The sequence below is a fragment of the Phyllobates terribilis genome, unplaced genomic scaffold (genome assembly GCF_046119375.1).
Source record: "Phyllobates terribilis strain yellow unplaced genomic scaffold, ASM4611937v1 Scaffold_13__5_contigs__length_258822181, whole genome shotgun sequence".
Lineage (NCBI taxonomy): Eukaryota > Metazoa > Chordata > Amphibia > Anura > Dendrobatidae > Phyllobates > Phyllobates terribilis.
Genome location: NW_027362773.1, coordinates 141497155 through 141512009, shown reverse-complemented (window position 1 = coordinate 141512009; position 14855 = coordinate 141497155). Strand labels below are relative to the sequence as shown.

At 41.0% G+C, this 14855-nt stretch overlaps 1 protein-coding gene across 1 annotated transcript in view; it reads right to left on the bottom strand.

The window, feature by feature from the left end:
• Positions 1–241: 241 nt before the first annotated feature.
• TH (tyrosine hydroxylase) overlaps positions 242–14855 on the bottom strand; it is a 52405-nt gene continuing 37791 nt past the window's right edge. Inside the window, exons 8-13 of the mRNA XM_073658742.1 lie at positions 11762–11897; positions 10610–10679; positions 8053–8109; positions 6499–6594; positions 2509–2642; positions 242–668 (exon numbers count right to left, since the gene is read on the bottom strand). Of these exons, the coding sequence (XP_073514843.1) occupies positions 509–668; positions 2509–2642; positions 6499–6594; positions 8053–8109; positions 10610–10679; positions 11762–11897 (653 nt within the window). The 3' untranslated portion in view covers positions 242–508. The remainder of the gene's footprint in view (positions 669–2508; positions 2643–6498; positions 6595–8052; positions 8110–10609; positions 10680–11761; positions 11898–14855) is intronic.

Genomic DNA, 14855 nt, shown 5'->3' with positions numbered 1-14855 from the left:
ACCCACCTGCGCCCAGAGTACATGCTATATTGGGAAGAACTTAAAACCAGTAGTGGGAATTTCATGATATCTGTAAATGCCCTAAAATTTACTTCCAGATGGCTTTAAATCACATGATTAAAAAGAAAAAGAAAATAATTGTTTTTATAAGTTGTATATTATTATTTATTGCATCTTTCAAAACAATCAAAACAATTTAGAAACACAATAACTATTTAAGAAGAGAAACTGAGGAGCAAAAGTGAGCAGGATACCATGCACAACAGCGTTTCCAGACCTTAAAGCATGATTGCAGATATAAGCCGTTACATATCCCGTAATACCTTTATATTATGTACCAATGTATTCAAAATGCAGAATGATTCAGATTTGTACATAATGGTGAGCTGACTGATTCCATACAAAAAGATGAGCCGACCACAGCGATGAAACTGAGATGGTGAAGACCGGAAGTCATGCAGTGAGCCTAGGAAGCCTCCATTGGGTAAGAAATGTTGACTGTTGTCTGCTAGGAGAGGATGTTGAGGGCAGTAGTCAGCGTCTGCAGTTCGTCTCTCAGCTCTTCCAGGGAGCTTTGAATTTGGCTGGGTGAATCCAAAACCTCGATGCTCAAAGTGTAGGGGTTGTACCGCACTGCAAAAGGCCTCTTTATATGAGACGCGTAAGTCCTGTGAAATGGGAAATTGGGCATAGGAACACATCATGGGATATATCATGTAAACTAATATGTTATATACAGAGGACAGTAAATAAAGGCAAATGCAATTCTTTTTCTACCTTTAGCTCAATAAAGCTATAGTCACATGATGTTTCTGGTTTTTATTTAATGTATATGAAAATACTAATGACCCCCATATACAGCAACGTGCATAAGCCAGGACTAAAGACTGCCATATACAGCAACGTGCATAGGCCAGGACTAAAGACTGCCATATACAGCAATGTACCTGCACCAGAACTAAAAACCCCCATATACACCAACGAGCGAAACTGCCGAGTGCTCCTGTGTTCCCTACGAGAGAGCCTGTGCCAGACAAAAGGATCGGCCATTGGAAATCCAACAGACTGGAACCTTTTCTCTCTAAATCATCTGTTCAGGGAGAGTTGGGTGGATTATGCACCTATTGACTCCCTCCTCTTGGTTGCCCCATTTGTACCATATATACTGTATATTACATATTAAGGTATATACACCAGATTCGGCCTTTAGAGATATTTTTATGCCATTTTTTATATGTTTAATGAATATCTAATTAAATCACATTTTTAGTGGATAGTTTGTGTTCGGGTTCTAGAGTCGGGAGGAGCCCATAAACATTAGATCTTGCCGATATTGGTGGCTTTGGCCGACTTTAGTCCAATGTGCATTAACCAGATATTTGTGATGAATGGAGGCCAAAAGGTCCCTGTTGAGGCTTTTGTTGAGCTGATGTTACCTATGCACTTGTTTATTGTGTAGGCCGGGAGCTTTTTCCATGTATATGTTAAACGTAATGTGGACATAGCCAAAGATCTAAACCACTGGTGGACACAGACAAAAAAGGGCCCCAGTGCCAGAACAGTATATGGGTCCATCAAGGTCCAATAGTTCATCATAATGCACAATTCCACATGTTTTGGAGGTTGTGGTGGCCCCATTACCTTGGGCGCTTGTGTGGCTGCACACGTTGCACCAATGCCCGCCCCTGATCTAAACACTGTGACTCTCATCAGGAGCCAAGACAAGTGTTCACCATCACCAGTCTTCTTCATAGAGATAAATGTATCAGAAATGGCCAAGTGAGAACATTCAGCTATTTCCAACATTCCCATTTATCTGTGTGCGTGTTCATCCTTTCACGTAAATTGTGATGACTCTGGAACACATTTCACAAGATATGATCCACACTCTGGAGAATGTGCTATTAGAAGGATTTAAGTCTCAAGTAGATAATGAAAGCAAACCAAAGCACTCCAAAGGCAATACAAAAGTCTTATATTGCTTTATACAGTCAGGTATTATAATATGCAGTGGCCGACATGTCAGTCCTACCCTGGACCTTGGTCATGGCCTCTCTGGAAATCACTGGATGTTGAGTTGATGGCTTTGGAAAAGGCATCACTGTAAAGGTGGACAAAAGTGGACCAAGGAGACCAAGGTGGAAGAATGGGCAAGAATCTCAGAAAGCAAAACCTACACTTAATCCATTTTTGATCATGGCACATTTTAGCAAACCTTTTCAAAATGATGACTTACAATATGGTATTGCGGCACAGCCTAATTCAAGTTTTAGGGAGTAGGGACTAAGTTACAGTACTATCCAAGACTAGCAGAATAATACTGGACAGCCCCTTTATTCGAGTACTTGCACTGAAAATCACTGGCGGAGAGAAACAGAAGAGGGCCCCTGTGCAGGGACAGTATAAGGGCCCTTTGCAGTCATCAAAATGCACAACTTCTCCTGCTTTGGAGGTAGAGGTGGCCCCTTAAATCTTGGGCCCCCATTTTTCAATTCCTATTTGTCATACCTTAGTTTTTCCTTAGCATCTGTGAAACTTTCTGATACGAAATATACAGACTGGTAATTCTGGTCCTGATATGGCTGAATCGCTGCTTCATCTGGGGCAAAGGGTCGAATCTCTGGCTCATCAGACAAAGAGTGCTTCGAAAAAAAATCCAAAAAAAAGCATGAAGCATAAAAAAGCAACAATGTCCTTTGATGATAACATTTGTTTTCAGAAAGGATTCACACAAATAGTCTTATATGCCCTTATAGGTTTGGACCTGATTGGTTCTGTATTCAATGTTTGCAGTACTGTAGGAAGTGTCGGACTAAGATGCCAAGGGCCCACCAGTAATCATCTCCAGGACCCCACTTTTCAGATACATGCAAATGTGATATTATCCTCAATCACAAATTTATATAACAATTAACTGGGGAGATTGTAATATGGATAAGATGCTGCCTTTGTCTGTACACAGTGATTCAAGTATATTGTGCCAAGTACTGCTCATATAAAAGGGTGATGGCCCACCAGAGGATTCTCCTGTTCTCCAGTGGGCCAGTCCAAGTCTGACTGTAGGTAATTTTGCTTGCCCTGCACAGAGAACCCCCATGACAAAAGACTTTTCACTTGGCATATAACATGGGTATAGACCTTGGATAATGAAAAATGAATGATGGCTTACATAACACGGCTGTCTAAAAAATCAGATTGCAAATATCCATTGTGTCCAAATTCTCCCCTTCCCAATGGTAGAGTAAAGATATCCAAAACCATATATAAATGAATATAGAAATTCAATTTATCCTGTCAAAATTGTGAGTATCTGATCTACATACAGTACATCATTTTAAAAATGTCTATGTATGTAGTGTCAGCATGCCATTTTTAAGAGTCCCAGTGACAGTAATACTAAAAGATATTACTATAAGAAGTAATACTATTAGATTTATGGAATATGTGACTTGGAATTTAACATAATTTGTTCACAAGGAAAATAGGCCATCAGCAGAGGTGTCTGGAAATGTCTTACTGCCCTCTTCTTATTGAGAAGACATGCATGCTCAACCACATTGAGCATGCATGTGCATGTGCTATCAAAAGGGATAGCCATCAGCCTGCAACCATCTAAGGTGTGTAGGCATCTTTGGTTGACACCACTTGAGTAGATCTGTTTCGAACATATTCTTATTTGTGTTTGACCACATGTGGCAGGAAAAAATTGCAATAGTCAGTAAAAATAAATGGGCAGGTTAACAAATCTCAGAGGCAAAGAGGCTAAGACCTAATTCAGACGTCCGTTTTTCATGTACAACTACTATCTGTGTTTTTGACGGATAGCACTCCTACCTGTGATATTCTATGGGGCCATTTGCATGTCTGTGATTTTCGCCGAGAAAATCGTGGAGACATGTCTGATTTTGATGCACGCATCGGACCAAAATCGGCCAAGCAAGTAAATGGGTCAATGAAAAAAATTGGACTGCACTCGGATGACATCGGAGTGTGATTCAATTTTCACGGACTGTCCGAAATGAGAAGGTGGAGAAACTTCTTTTCTTTTTGTTTTCAGGTACAAGAAAAACTGATGACACTTGGACCACACTCTGATCAAACTCTGATCAATCTCTGATCAAAGTAACCTGTCCATTTTTTTCGTACGAGAGAAACACTGACGTCCGAATGAGGCCTGAGGTTAGGTTAAAGGGGATGTCCTGTCCAAATCAATAAGTCTGCGGTCACCACTGGCCTGGTCATGGCACTAGATGGGACGTGGCCTCGCTCAATACAAGTGCATGGAGAGCGAGGCCAAGCCACTGGCCAGGAGTACATATAATTCACACATACCATCCGGTCCCGGGTCTGAAGCCGGTGAATCCCCGCAGCGCACAATGCATGCACTGGGGGAATTCATAAGTCTGCAGTCACACAGAGTGACTGCAGACTTATCAGTTTGGACCGGACAACCCCTTTAAGGAAATAGCTGATACATTGATTGTCTGTGGAGCAATTTTCAGTGTCCCAAACCTCTGCTTATTATAGAATGTATGGCCCCAATTCATCAAGACTGTCTTTTTGCACACCAGTGTTGATGAGTGCTGCAGTAATATGTACCAAATTTTTTAAAGAGTAACTGTCGTTTTCATTTTTACTTAATAAATCAATAGTTCACATGAAAGTAAGCAACTTTGTAATATATCTCATCAGAGAAATTCACTTCTTCCTCCAGGACTGATCTTTTACTCTCAATTCATGGTTAAAATCTGTAAAATCTGTATTGAGTGAAGACAGATTATTTACATTACTGAGAGAGGAGATGATAGCTGGTGATTATGAAATATCTATAAAGGAAGGAGGAGCTAGAGGCAGACACAGACATTCTGGGGAGGAGCTAGAGGCAGACACAGACATTGTGGGGAGGAGCTAGAGGCAGACACAGAAATTCTATGGAGGAGCTAGAGGCAGACACAGAAATTCTGGGGAGGAGCTAGAGGCAGACAGAGACATTGTGGGAAGGAGCTAGAGGCAGACACAGACATTCTGGGGAGGAGCTAGAGGCAGACACAGACATTCTGGGGAGGAGCTAGAGGCAGAGAGACATTGTGGGGAGGAGCTAGAGGCAGACAGAGACATTCTGGGGAGGAGCTAGAGGCAGACACAGACATTCTGGGGAGGAGCTAGAGGCAGACACAGACATTCTGCTGCAAGTTCTCCTGAAATAACAGTTACATTTCTCTATAGAACTTCATGAGCACCAGCTGTCATCTCCTATCTCAGTAATGGAAACGTCTGAATTCACTGAAGACACATTCTATTTGCGAATTAAGAGTTTTTAGAATGAATGATCTGTCCAGAGGGAGAAAGAAGCAGATTTCTCTGATAAGATAAATTACAAAGATTCTTTCTTTTCACATGTACTATTGATTTTTTAAATAAAAAATTAAATGACGGTTACTCATATGCACCTTTTAATGGATTTGGCACATCTTCCAATTGCCATGCGCCACTGCCAGAAATGTTATTTCAGCCAAGCCCTGGAGCAAATTTCTGTTGTAATTTACGACCTCACAGAAAAATTAAAAGGAACAGAGTCAATGACCATTACTTCATAAAAATAAATGCAAAATAATCCAAAAATACAATATTCAATTTCTTGTATCTATAAAACATTGGAACAATTTATGTTAGAGAAAAATAGACCTAAAATACTTACGGAATATGATGCTATACAGGAATGTAAAGTGCCAAAAGTTGTCCTATTCAAGTAGGTAGTATTGGTAAACATATAGAATATGCTCACCTGGTGTAGTTGTGTGTGATACAACCACTATATGGCGACTGTTATCAGCAGCAGCACCCACGATGAATCAACGTGCCAAGATACCAGGAAAGGGGATTTGCTCTGCGCTGCTGAAATTCCAGTCAAGGATCCAAGGACAAAGATTTCTTAAAAGTTGTTTTATGTCAACGCGTTTTGAAGTCAATTGACTCCTTCTTCAGGAAAACCACAACAGTTGACTTCGAAACACATTGACTTTAAACCACTTTTACCAAATCTTTGTCCTTGGACCCTTGACTAGAATTTCAGCAGGGCATATCCAATCATCTTTCCTGGTATAATGACACGTTAAAATACTTATATGGCACATCGCATGGTACAATGCCCATGTGCACTATCTTACTCTTTGGAGGAAAAAAACTTTCTATAACCATGGCTGCTGCAGATCCACAGGTGGTCAGACGACATAGTCAATAGATGATGTGTTAGCAATAGATATTTCTAGGCCATGTTGACAACAAAAAATTGCTTCTCATCGAGCATAACTTGAAACTTATGGGTCCAAATGTCAAATCTCAAACACAGCCCCCAACTATCATGGGTCTTTTATAGAATGTAACTTCACATATGGACCTTTTGGGCCCCCAATGCTTCAGCGTCTGGGTGTGATTGCAACCCCTGCACCCAGTATAATTAGACCCATGCTACTTTTCCAATGGCAGAATAATACATACCAGCAATTCACCATACGATGAAAGTAAACCGGCACCATAGGCTTTCATTTCTCCATCCTGCTTGCAAAGTCCAAACTCCACAGTAAACCAATAGAGCTGCAACAACATGCAGGCGAACACAAAGTCTTAAAGCAATTTCTATTCCTATACATATAGCATACAAAAGCTTTATATGGGTTTATACAAAGCTCAAAAGAGCATGTATAAAACGTCCCTATGTGCCCCTATGGCTGCCCATTAAACTTTCTGGGGTCTCCGCTGACTAGAATTCTCCGTAAGTCAATTCACCATGTCACGTCAGGATTTTGCTATGTAATCTGAGGGCATCATAAAGTAGGGGTTGAGACACATATTTCAGGGATGTGTCACTTATTAGTCTGTGTGCTGTTCTTTCCATTCAATGAAGGTTTTGCCACCAGGAAATTATCACTGCCTGGACTACAGTTCACGTGAGCCCTGGTCCAATCACGATCCCGCCTCCGATTAGCAGCTCTCTGTCAATATACACTGTACACAGAAAGCTGTGGTGAGGGCGGGGTCAGCAGTGGTGTGGGTGGGGTCAGCAGTGGTGTGGGTGGGGTCAGCTTTCTGAGCTCTGCTGCATCCTACATCTAAAGGCGCAGTCAGATCGCCATATAACATGGATGACGATCACTCGGACTGGCCGTCGGCTCTCTTGACATGAGCGTGACACCTTTATTTCTATGCAGCTGTCACGCTTGGGTTGGGAGAGCCACCAGCCAGTCCGAGCTTTGTGATGCGATCGTCATCCATATTATACAACCGTCTGACTGCGCCCTAAAGACTCTGATTGTATCACAGCTGCTGCACCCAGTAAACTAAGTGACACATCGCTGGAATCAGGGTCTCTGCTCCTACATTATGCTGCTCTCAGATGAGGAAGCAAAACCCTGGTGGCAGATTCCCTTTAAATTAAAATGGCAATTTTGATTATCAGGCAGTGAAAATCTTTTCTAAGTATCTTTTTATTAAGGCTGAAACTACAGACGTACAAAAATACTGCATATCAGCGTCAACTTGCTGATGACTTACATTATGCTGAGATGCAGCAGCGGCATAGTGCGATCTTCGGCTGAGTGACATAAGTTGCAAATCATTGATACAGCAATATGGTGAAAGTAGCTCTGGTACTGACTATAATTCAGAGTTGTGCCATTGGTGACAAGTGTCTGATTGCAGAAGGTCCCACTCCTGAGAGTCTCAGTGATCACAAGAATGGAGGTGCCCCACTCCCTCCCCCCCACACTGAATGGAGCAGCAGTGGAGTATGTGCACTGATCCAAGATTAAAGGTTTGCTGGATGGACAGATCTCTTGCAGTCAAACGTTATGAAATATCAATGCGATTAAACTGGTTTTATGCTAACTATTGTATGTATGTATGTATGTATGTATACTCATACATATACCTGGTGGATGAATAATTGGATACATTTTTATTGTATCCACTCCCGGGTTGTATAGCAGCAGCTTAATTACATGCCAATAGTTATACCTGTATTATGGATGACATCCGTTCTTCAATAGTTCTTACCGTGGCCAGTTTCTCTATTTCTTCATCTGTCGCTCCAAGCGATGCCAAACCAATGTCCTTCAGAAAACATATAGACTCAGCAATAGAAATGCTTATTTATCTGCTATTTTTATTTATATTTTTATTTACAGTGGATGAAATAAGTATTGAACGTGTCATCAATTCTCTAAGTAAATATATTTCTAAGGCCCCCTTCATACATCCGTTTTGTATCATAGAATCATAGAATCATAGAATGGTAGAGTTGGAAGGGACCTCCTGGGTCATCTGGTCCAACCCCCTGCTCAAAGCAGGATTCACTAGATCATCTCAGACAGATGTCTGTCCAGCCTCTGTTTGAAGACGTCCATTGAAGGGGAACTCACCACCTCTCGTGGCAGCCTGTTCCACTCATTAATCACCCTAACTGTCAAAAAGTTTTTTCTAATATCTAATCTGTGTCTCCTCCCATTTAGTTTCATCCCATTGCTTCTAGTCTTTCCTTGTGCAAATGAGAATAAAGATGATCCTTCTACAATGTGACAGCCCTTGACATATTTGTATACAGCTATTAAGTCTCCTCTCAGTCTTCTTTTTTGCAAGCTAAACATTCCCAAATCCTGCAACCGTTCCTCATGTTTGTCCATATGAGATTAAAAAATGGTGTGGGCTTCCACATATTTTTCCGAACCAGCAGAGGGAAAGCCGCCCGCTGGGAGCTGAGACAGGGAAAGGGTCATTAGCCAAAAATTTTCCCTGGCTATTAGTAACATCTCACAGCTGTTTGATTAGTGTTTATTGGCTAGTTTACAGGGTACCCCCGAAAAAAAATGACGTAGGGTCCCCCTACAAATTCTAACCAGCAAAGGCTAAACAGACAGCTGTGGGCTGATATTAATAGCCATGGAAGGGGTCATGGATACTAGCCCCCTCCAAGGCTAATAACATCGGCCCTCGGTGGCCCCAGAAATGGCGCATTAATAAGATGTGCCAAATCTGGCGCTTAGTCTCGGCTCTTCCCACTTGCCCTGATGTGGTGGCAAGTGGGGTAATAGGGTTTGGGTTTATATCAGCCTTGTATTGGCAGCTGACATGAAGTCCAGGGATTAGTAATGGAGAGGCGTCTATAAGACGCCCACATTACTAACCCCATAGTAAGTTTGGAAATAAACACACAGACAGAATAAAATCCTTTATTTGAAATAAAAGTCCTCACACTCTTTTACACATTTATTTAATTTAAAAATAAAAAGCACAGTTATACTCACCTTACCACCTAATCCATTGAAGCCATTGTCCCCTGTAAAAAAAATACAAAAAGAAAAAAGATTTTTACTCACCTTAACACGTAATCCATTGAAGCCATTGTCCCCTGTGAAAAAAAAAACAAAAATAGAAAACAACCATATCCCTCACCTGTCTGAAGTGGAAAGAATCCATACACGCTGTAATCCATTTGTGCGACATGTGCTCTTCAGCACGAACGGTGGCATGATAAGACCATTCATGCTGAAAAGCAGGGGAGAATGAGCTGCAGTGAGTGGGCCTATGAACTGCGATGACCTCAGTGAGAAAAACGCTAGCAGAGTGAGAAAATTTCTCACGTTTCTGCACTGAGCTCAGTGAGTTTGCCACAGTTCACCAATTTCTCACGAACTCATGTCAACTGCCAATACAAGGCTGACATGAACCCCAACCCTATTACCCCACTTGCCACTGCATCAGGGCAAGTGGGAAGAGCTGAGGCTAAGCACCAGATTTGGTGCATCTTATTGATGCGCCATTTCTGGGGCCGCTGAGGGCTGATGTTATTAGCCTCAGAGGGGGCGGTCATTCCCTTCCCTGGCAATTAATATCAGCCCACAGCTGTCTATTAACCTTGACTGGTTAGAATTTATAGGGGGACCCTACGTCAATTTTTTTTAGGGGTACCCCTGTAAACTAGCCAGTAAACACTAATGAAATAGCTGTGAGCTGCTATTAATAGCCAGGGAACATTTTTTGGCTAATGGTCCTTTCCCTGGCTAGTAATATCAGCCCCCAGCAGACGGCTTTTTCTCTGCTGGTTCAGAAAAATATGTGAGAGCCCACGCCATTGTTTAAAATTAATCCTTAATTTTACACAGGATGTACTCAGCGCATGCTGAATACAACTCCCGTCATTGTCTCCTGCTCGCGCTGATCTCAGAGCAAGCAGGCAACAATGATGAGAGTTGCCTTCACCATCATCAGCAGTCTGGTCCATGGGTGTTTCCAGACTGTGCTCATTGCCGCCTCAATCCCTAACCCTCAGTCCCTAACCCTCAATCCCTGAGATTTGAACAGACCTTGAATGACGTCAGAGACGTCAGTCATGTCAATCAAGACAGGAGGCCTGTCGATTGTGGTGATAGACCACAGACCAGCGACTGTGACATGGTCCCTTTAAGGAAATTAGCGATGTGACTCCACCTTTATGATCTTGAAGTTTTCACATATATCCACAACATATCAAACAATCATTTTATGATTTCCCCCTTTAACTCCATCATTCGGATCTATATACGTGTCAATTTTTAATAAATATCTTGAAACTTACCTGTGAAAACTGAGCAAATGTTTTATCAGCCAACATGGGAACATGTCCGAGCAGCTCATGACAGCAGTCCCTGCGGAGCAGGACGAGAAATGATTATGGTTATCATGTTCTGGTTATATTTCTTCAAATACATGGAGTCATCTATTGACTATTGTGCTCGTCTTTATCCAGAAACTCAATTGATGAAACCTTTTACATTCATGGAAGACTTAACCTAATTACGCTGCCAAATATTAGATCTTCATTGATTGTACGACCATAAATACCGTCATTAATGTAATGTAAATGCCTACAATGATTCCCCTGTCCAGCAGCAGGGATTGTACTGATGGAAATGACCATTAGATCTTAGCTGCAATAATTTTCCATGTAAAGTGGATTCTAGACATGGTAGATCGGATACATTTTTAAATGTAGTAAAGAAATATATTAAAGGGAATCTCCTTTAATATAAGCCGTCTATATGGACATGTAGGTCATAAAAAGTTGTATAAAATGATACCTTGATATCTTCGATCCGATGTCTTATTCCAGAGAAATCCACATTTTTCTTAATATGTAAAAGGATCTTAAGATCTATGGGCCGGAGATAGATCTCCTTAAGAATCTGCCTCCATCAAGGGCTTATTTTACATGAAAACAAGCGATACCAGTGTGAGACATGTAATGACTGACAGTCTGCTCTCCCGATCTACATGTCTCATACTTGTAACGCCTCCTTTCAATTATAATAAGCTCTGTTTGCAGATTCTCAGGGAGTTCTATGTCCGGCCCATAGATTTTAACAGCTCATTTACATTTTAAGAAAATGTGGATTTCTCTGGAATAAGATATCGGATCGCAGATATCAAGGTATCATTTTATTCAACTTCCTATGACCTACATGATCATAAAGCCGGCTTAGGAGGGTTGATCCTACTAATAACTGCCCTTTAATGCCAAATATTTGTCCTTTTCCTAATTTCCCATTGACTTTAACAGTCAGTATCCTCACATATACACGAGCACATCTCCACTAGGGATATGGAGTTGGTGCTGCACAAAACTCCTACTCCTAATGAATTAGCACTCTTTTGGGAAAATGACCCACTGTTGCTAATAGTACTGCCATCATCATTGTCAGTTATGGTACTACTGTGATCTATTACATACGGCTCTGGCGAGTGCATGGGGGAAGATGCATGTCGAATATACTGGGTGCACTGGAAAACACGAAAAGCCAAACTAGAGAGGAAGTCACGAGCAGATAGAAGGCCGGCCACCGGACGTAACTGGAATCCAGTCCTTTCTGTGATAAGTAGACAAGAAAGCCACAAATCAGGGTTGGTCCTGGTTGAATCAGCTCATTTATAATTGTTTGCAAAACAGAAATAAAATTACACACATTTACACATCCTAAGTCATGCGACAAGGCTCGTTAAAGGGTCGATATTGACTTTTAGGATTGCTGCTTTTAATAGGTGGCACTAGAGTTCTAGTCCTTTTCCTCTGAACAGGAAATTTGCATATTTAACTTTCCGGAGGCGCATGCACGGCTTAAAAGTCTCCTCACATTGGCATGCCAGGCTTGGCATGTCACTCTCCAAAAGGAGAAATCTTACCCCTTGGATTCCAGTCAGACGCCTCTCACCCAGCCAAACCAGATCTCACACTTTGCACTGATGAGAGGCAGCACCCCAAAACACAGTGTCTGCAAATTGATATTCTGTTTTGGTTTCTATCCTAAGTCATGTGACAAGGCTCATTAAAGGGTTGATATTGACTTTTAGGATTGCTACTTTTAATAGGTGGCACTAGAGTTCTAGTCTTCTTCCTCTCTGAACAGGAAATTTGCATATTTAACTGTCCAGAGGAGCATGCACAGCTTAAAAGTCTCCTCACATTGGCATTCCAGGCTTGGCATGTCACTCTCCAAAAGGAGAAACCTTAACCTTTGGATTCCAGTTAGACGACTCTCACCTGGCCAAACCAGATCTCACACTTTGCACTGATGAGAGGCAGCACCCCGAAACACAGTGTCTGCAAATTGAGATTCTGGTTTGGCTTCTATCCTAAGTCATGTGACAAGGCTCGTTAAAGGGTCAATATTGACTTCTAGGATTGCTACTTTTAATAGGTGGCACTAGAGTTCTAGTCTTCCTCTCTGAAGAGTAAATTTGCATATTTAACTTTCCAGAGGCGCATGTACGGCTTAAAAGTCTCCTCACATTGGCATGCCAAGCTTGTCATGTCACTCTCCAAAAGGAGAAACCTTACCCCTTGGATTACAGTCAGACATCTCTCATTCAGCCAAACCAGATCTCACACTTTGCACTGATGAGAGTCAGAACCCCGAAACAGTGTCTGTAAATTGAGATTCCGGTTTGGCTTCTATCCTAAGTCATGTGGCAAGGCTCATTAAAGGGTTGATATTGACTTTTAGGATTGCTACTTTTAATAGGTGGCGCTAGAGTTCTAGTTCTCTTCCTCTCTGCACATTTACCATCCAAGAGAAATGGACCATTTTTTTTCTCATCCGTTTTTGTCCCTGAAGGAAGAAGACTGTCTGAAGTTTTTTTTTTATCCATTGACTCTTAGCAATTTATCAGTTAAAAACAGATGAAACTCCGAAGTGCAAAGTCTGTCTTCATCTGTTGTATATGAAACCCTACAGTCCGAGTTTAATCTGCAAAACAGGTGAGAATAGGGCATGCGCTGCGTCTAAGAGACCAAACACATAGAGACTAGGGTTGAGCGAGTATGTTCTGTCCGAGTATGCTCCGGCCGAGCTCCGAGTATTTATAGCTGCTCGGTGATAAGGTTAAATCGCTCCCGTGTGCATGATTTGCAACTGTTTGACAGCTTTATTACATGGGAGGAATGTGTAAGAAATAGATATTCCTCACATGTAACAAAACTGTCAAACAGTCGCAAATCATGCACACAGGAGCGATTTAACCTTATCACCGAGCAGCTATAAATACTCGGAGCTCGGCCCGAGCATACTCGGCGAAAGGGTTAATAGAACATACTCTCTCAACACTAATAGAGACATTTTTAAAACTGATGTTTGTATGGATTAATCAAAACTCTATGGATCAGTGTGGTGTCCGTGAAAAAAACAGGCTTGTCACATGGATGCGTGAATGCAGCCTAAAAATTGAATTTTTCTAGATCTTGACTTCTCTATTTTTCTTTGAATATGTGCAAAGAAATAACATAAAGGAAATTTTTCAATAAAACATGGGCATCACAAACAAAGAAAATGATACAACGCAAATTTAGTTGGAATAAAATAACTAGAATGTTGCAAAATAATGAAAAATAATTTCTCTCAATGTCACTACCTAATATTTAAATCTACAGAAAAACCTCTCCACACTCATAGGTCATGCTGTTCCTCCTTCAAAATATTGGCTGCACTTTGCTTTTTTATAGATGACCCAAGGTAGTGTCATACTGCGTATTTGACAGTTGCAGTTTACACAATTGCCAGCAGGTGGAGACATTTTCCAGTTCATAAATAGAATATGTCACTTTGGGGAAAAAAACAGAAAAATTGGGGATAAAAAAAACATGCTACAGTCTGTAAATCTATCTCTCTACATATGTAACAAATACCTACGATTACACTGAGAGTCACACACAACACAAATTACAAAAAAAATAAAGGAAAATTTTTATTGGATCAATGCTTATCTGGTCACATTTTAATAAAAATCAAAAGAACTACAAAGACTCAAGGTGAGGTGAACCCAATGAGGTACATGACAGTTCACTAGATGAAGGAAGACATTAAAAATATATATTTTCTATGTTATCAAAAATGTTACGAGCCGAAGATCAGGTCAAAATGCTAGTCCATCATTAAAAGGGCAAATTCAAAATATTACTGTCTCCTCCAAAATAGTTTTTATATTACACAAAAATGCAGAAAAGAATAATGAAAGATACTCATACAAAATGTGCAGTGGTCAATGAAGGTTTCTATCTACAGATGTAGCAAACTTTATCTTTACACTCAGTGTCTTACATACTGTAGTGCAGCAAAGCTAAACTTTGCATTTTCAAAGGCATGGGATGGGATGCAGTAAATGGCAAGTCAAAAGTTGCCAGAATGTAACATGTTATGTGTCAAAAGTTTGCTACAGTATATTTGCATTGTTAGAGTAAGGAAGGGGTTAATATCTCACAGTCTATTTAGCTATCTATCTCTCTATCTCTCATACAGGGGCGTAACAATCACGGCTTCAGAAGGTGCGACCGC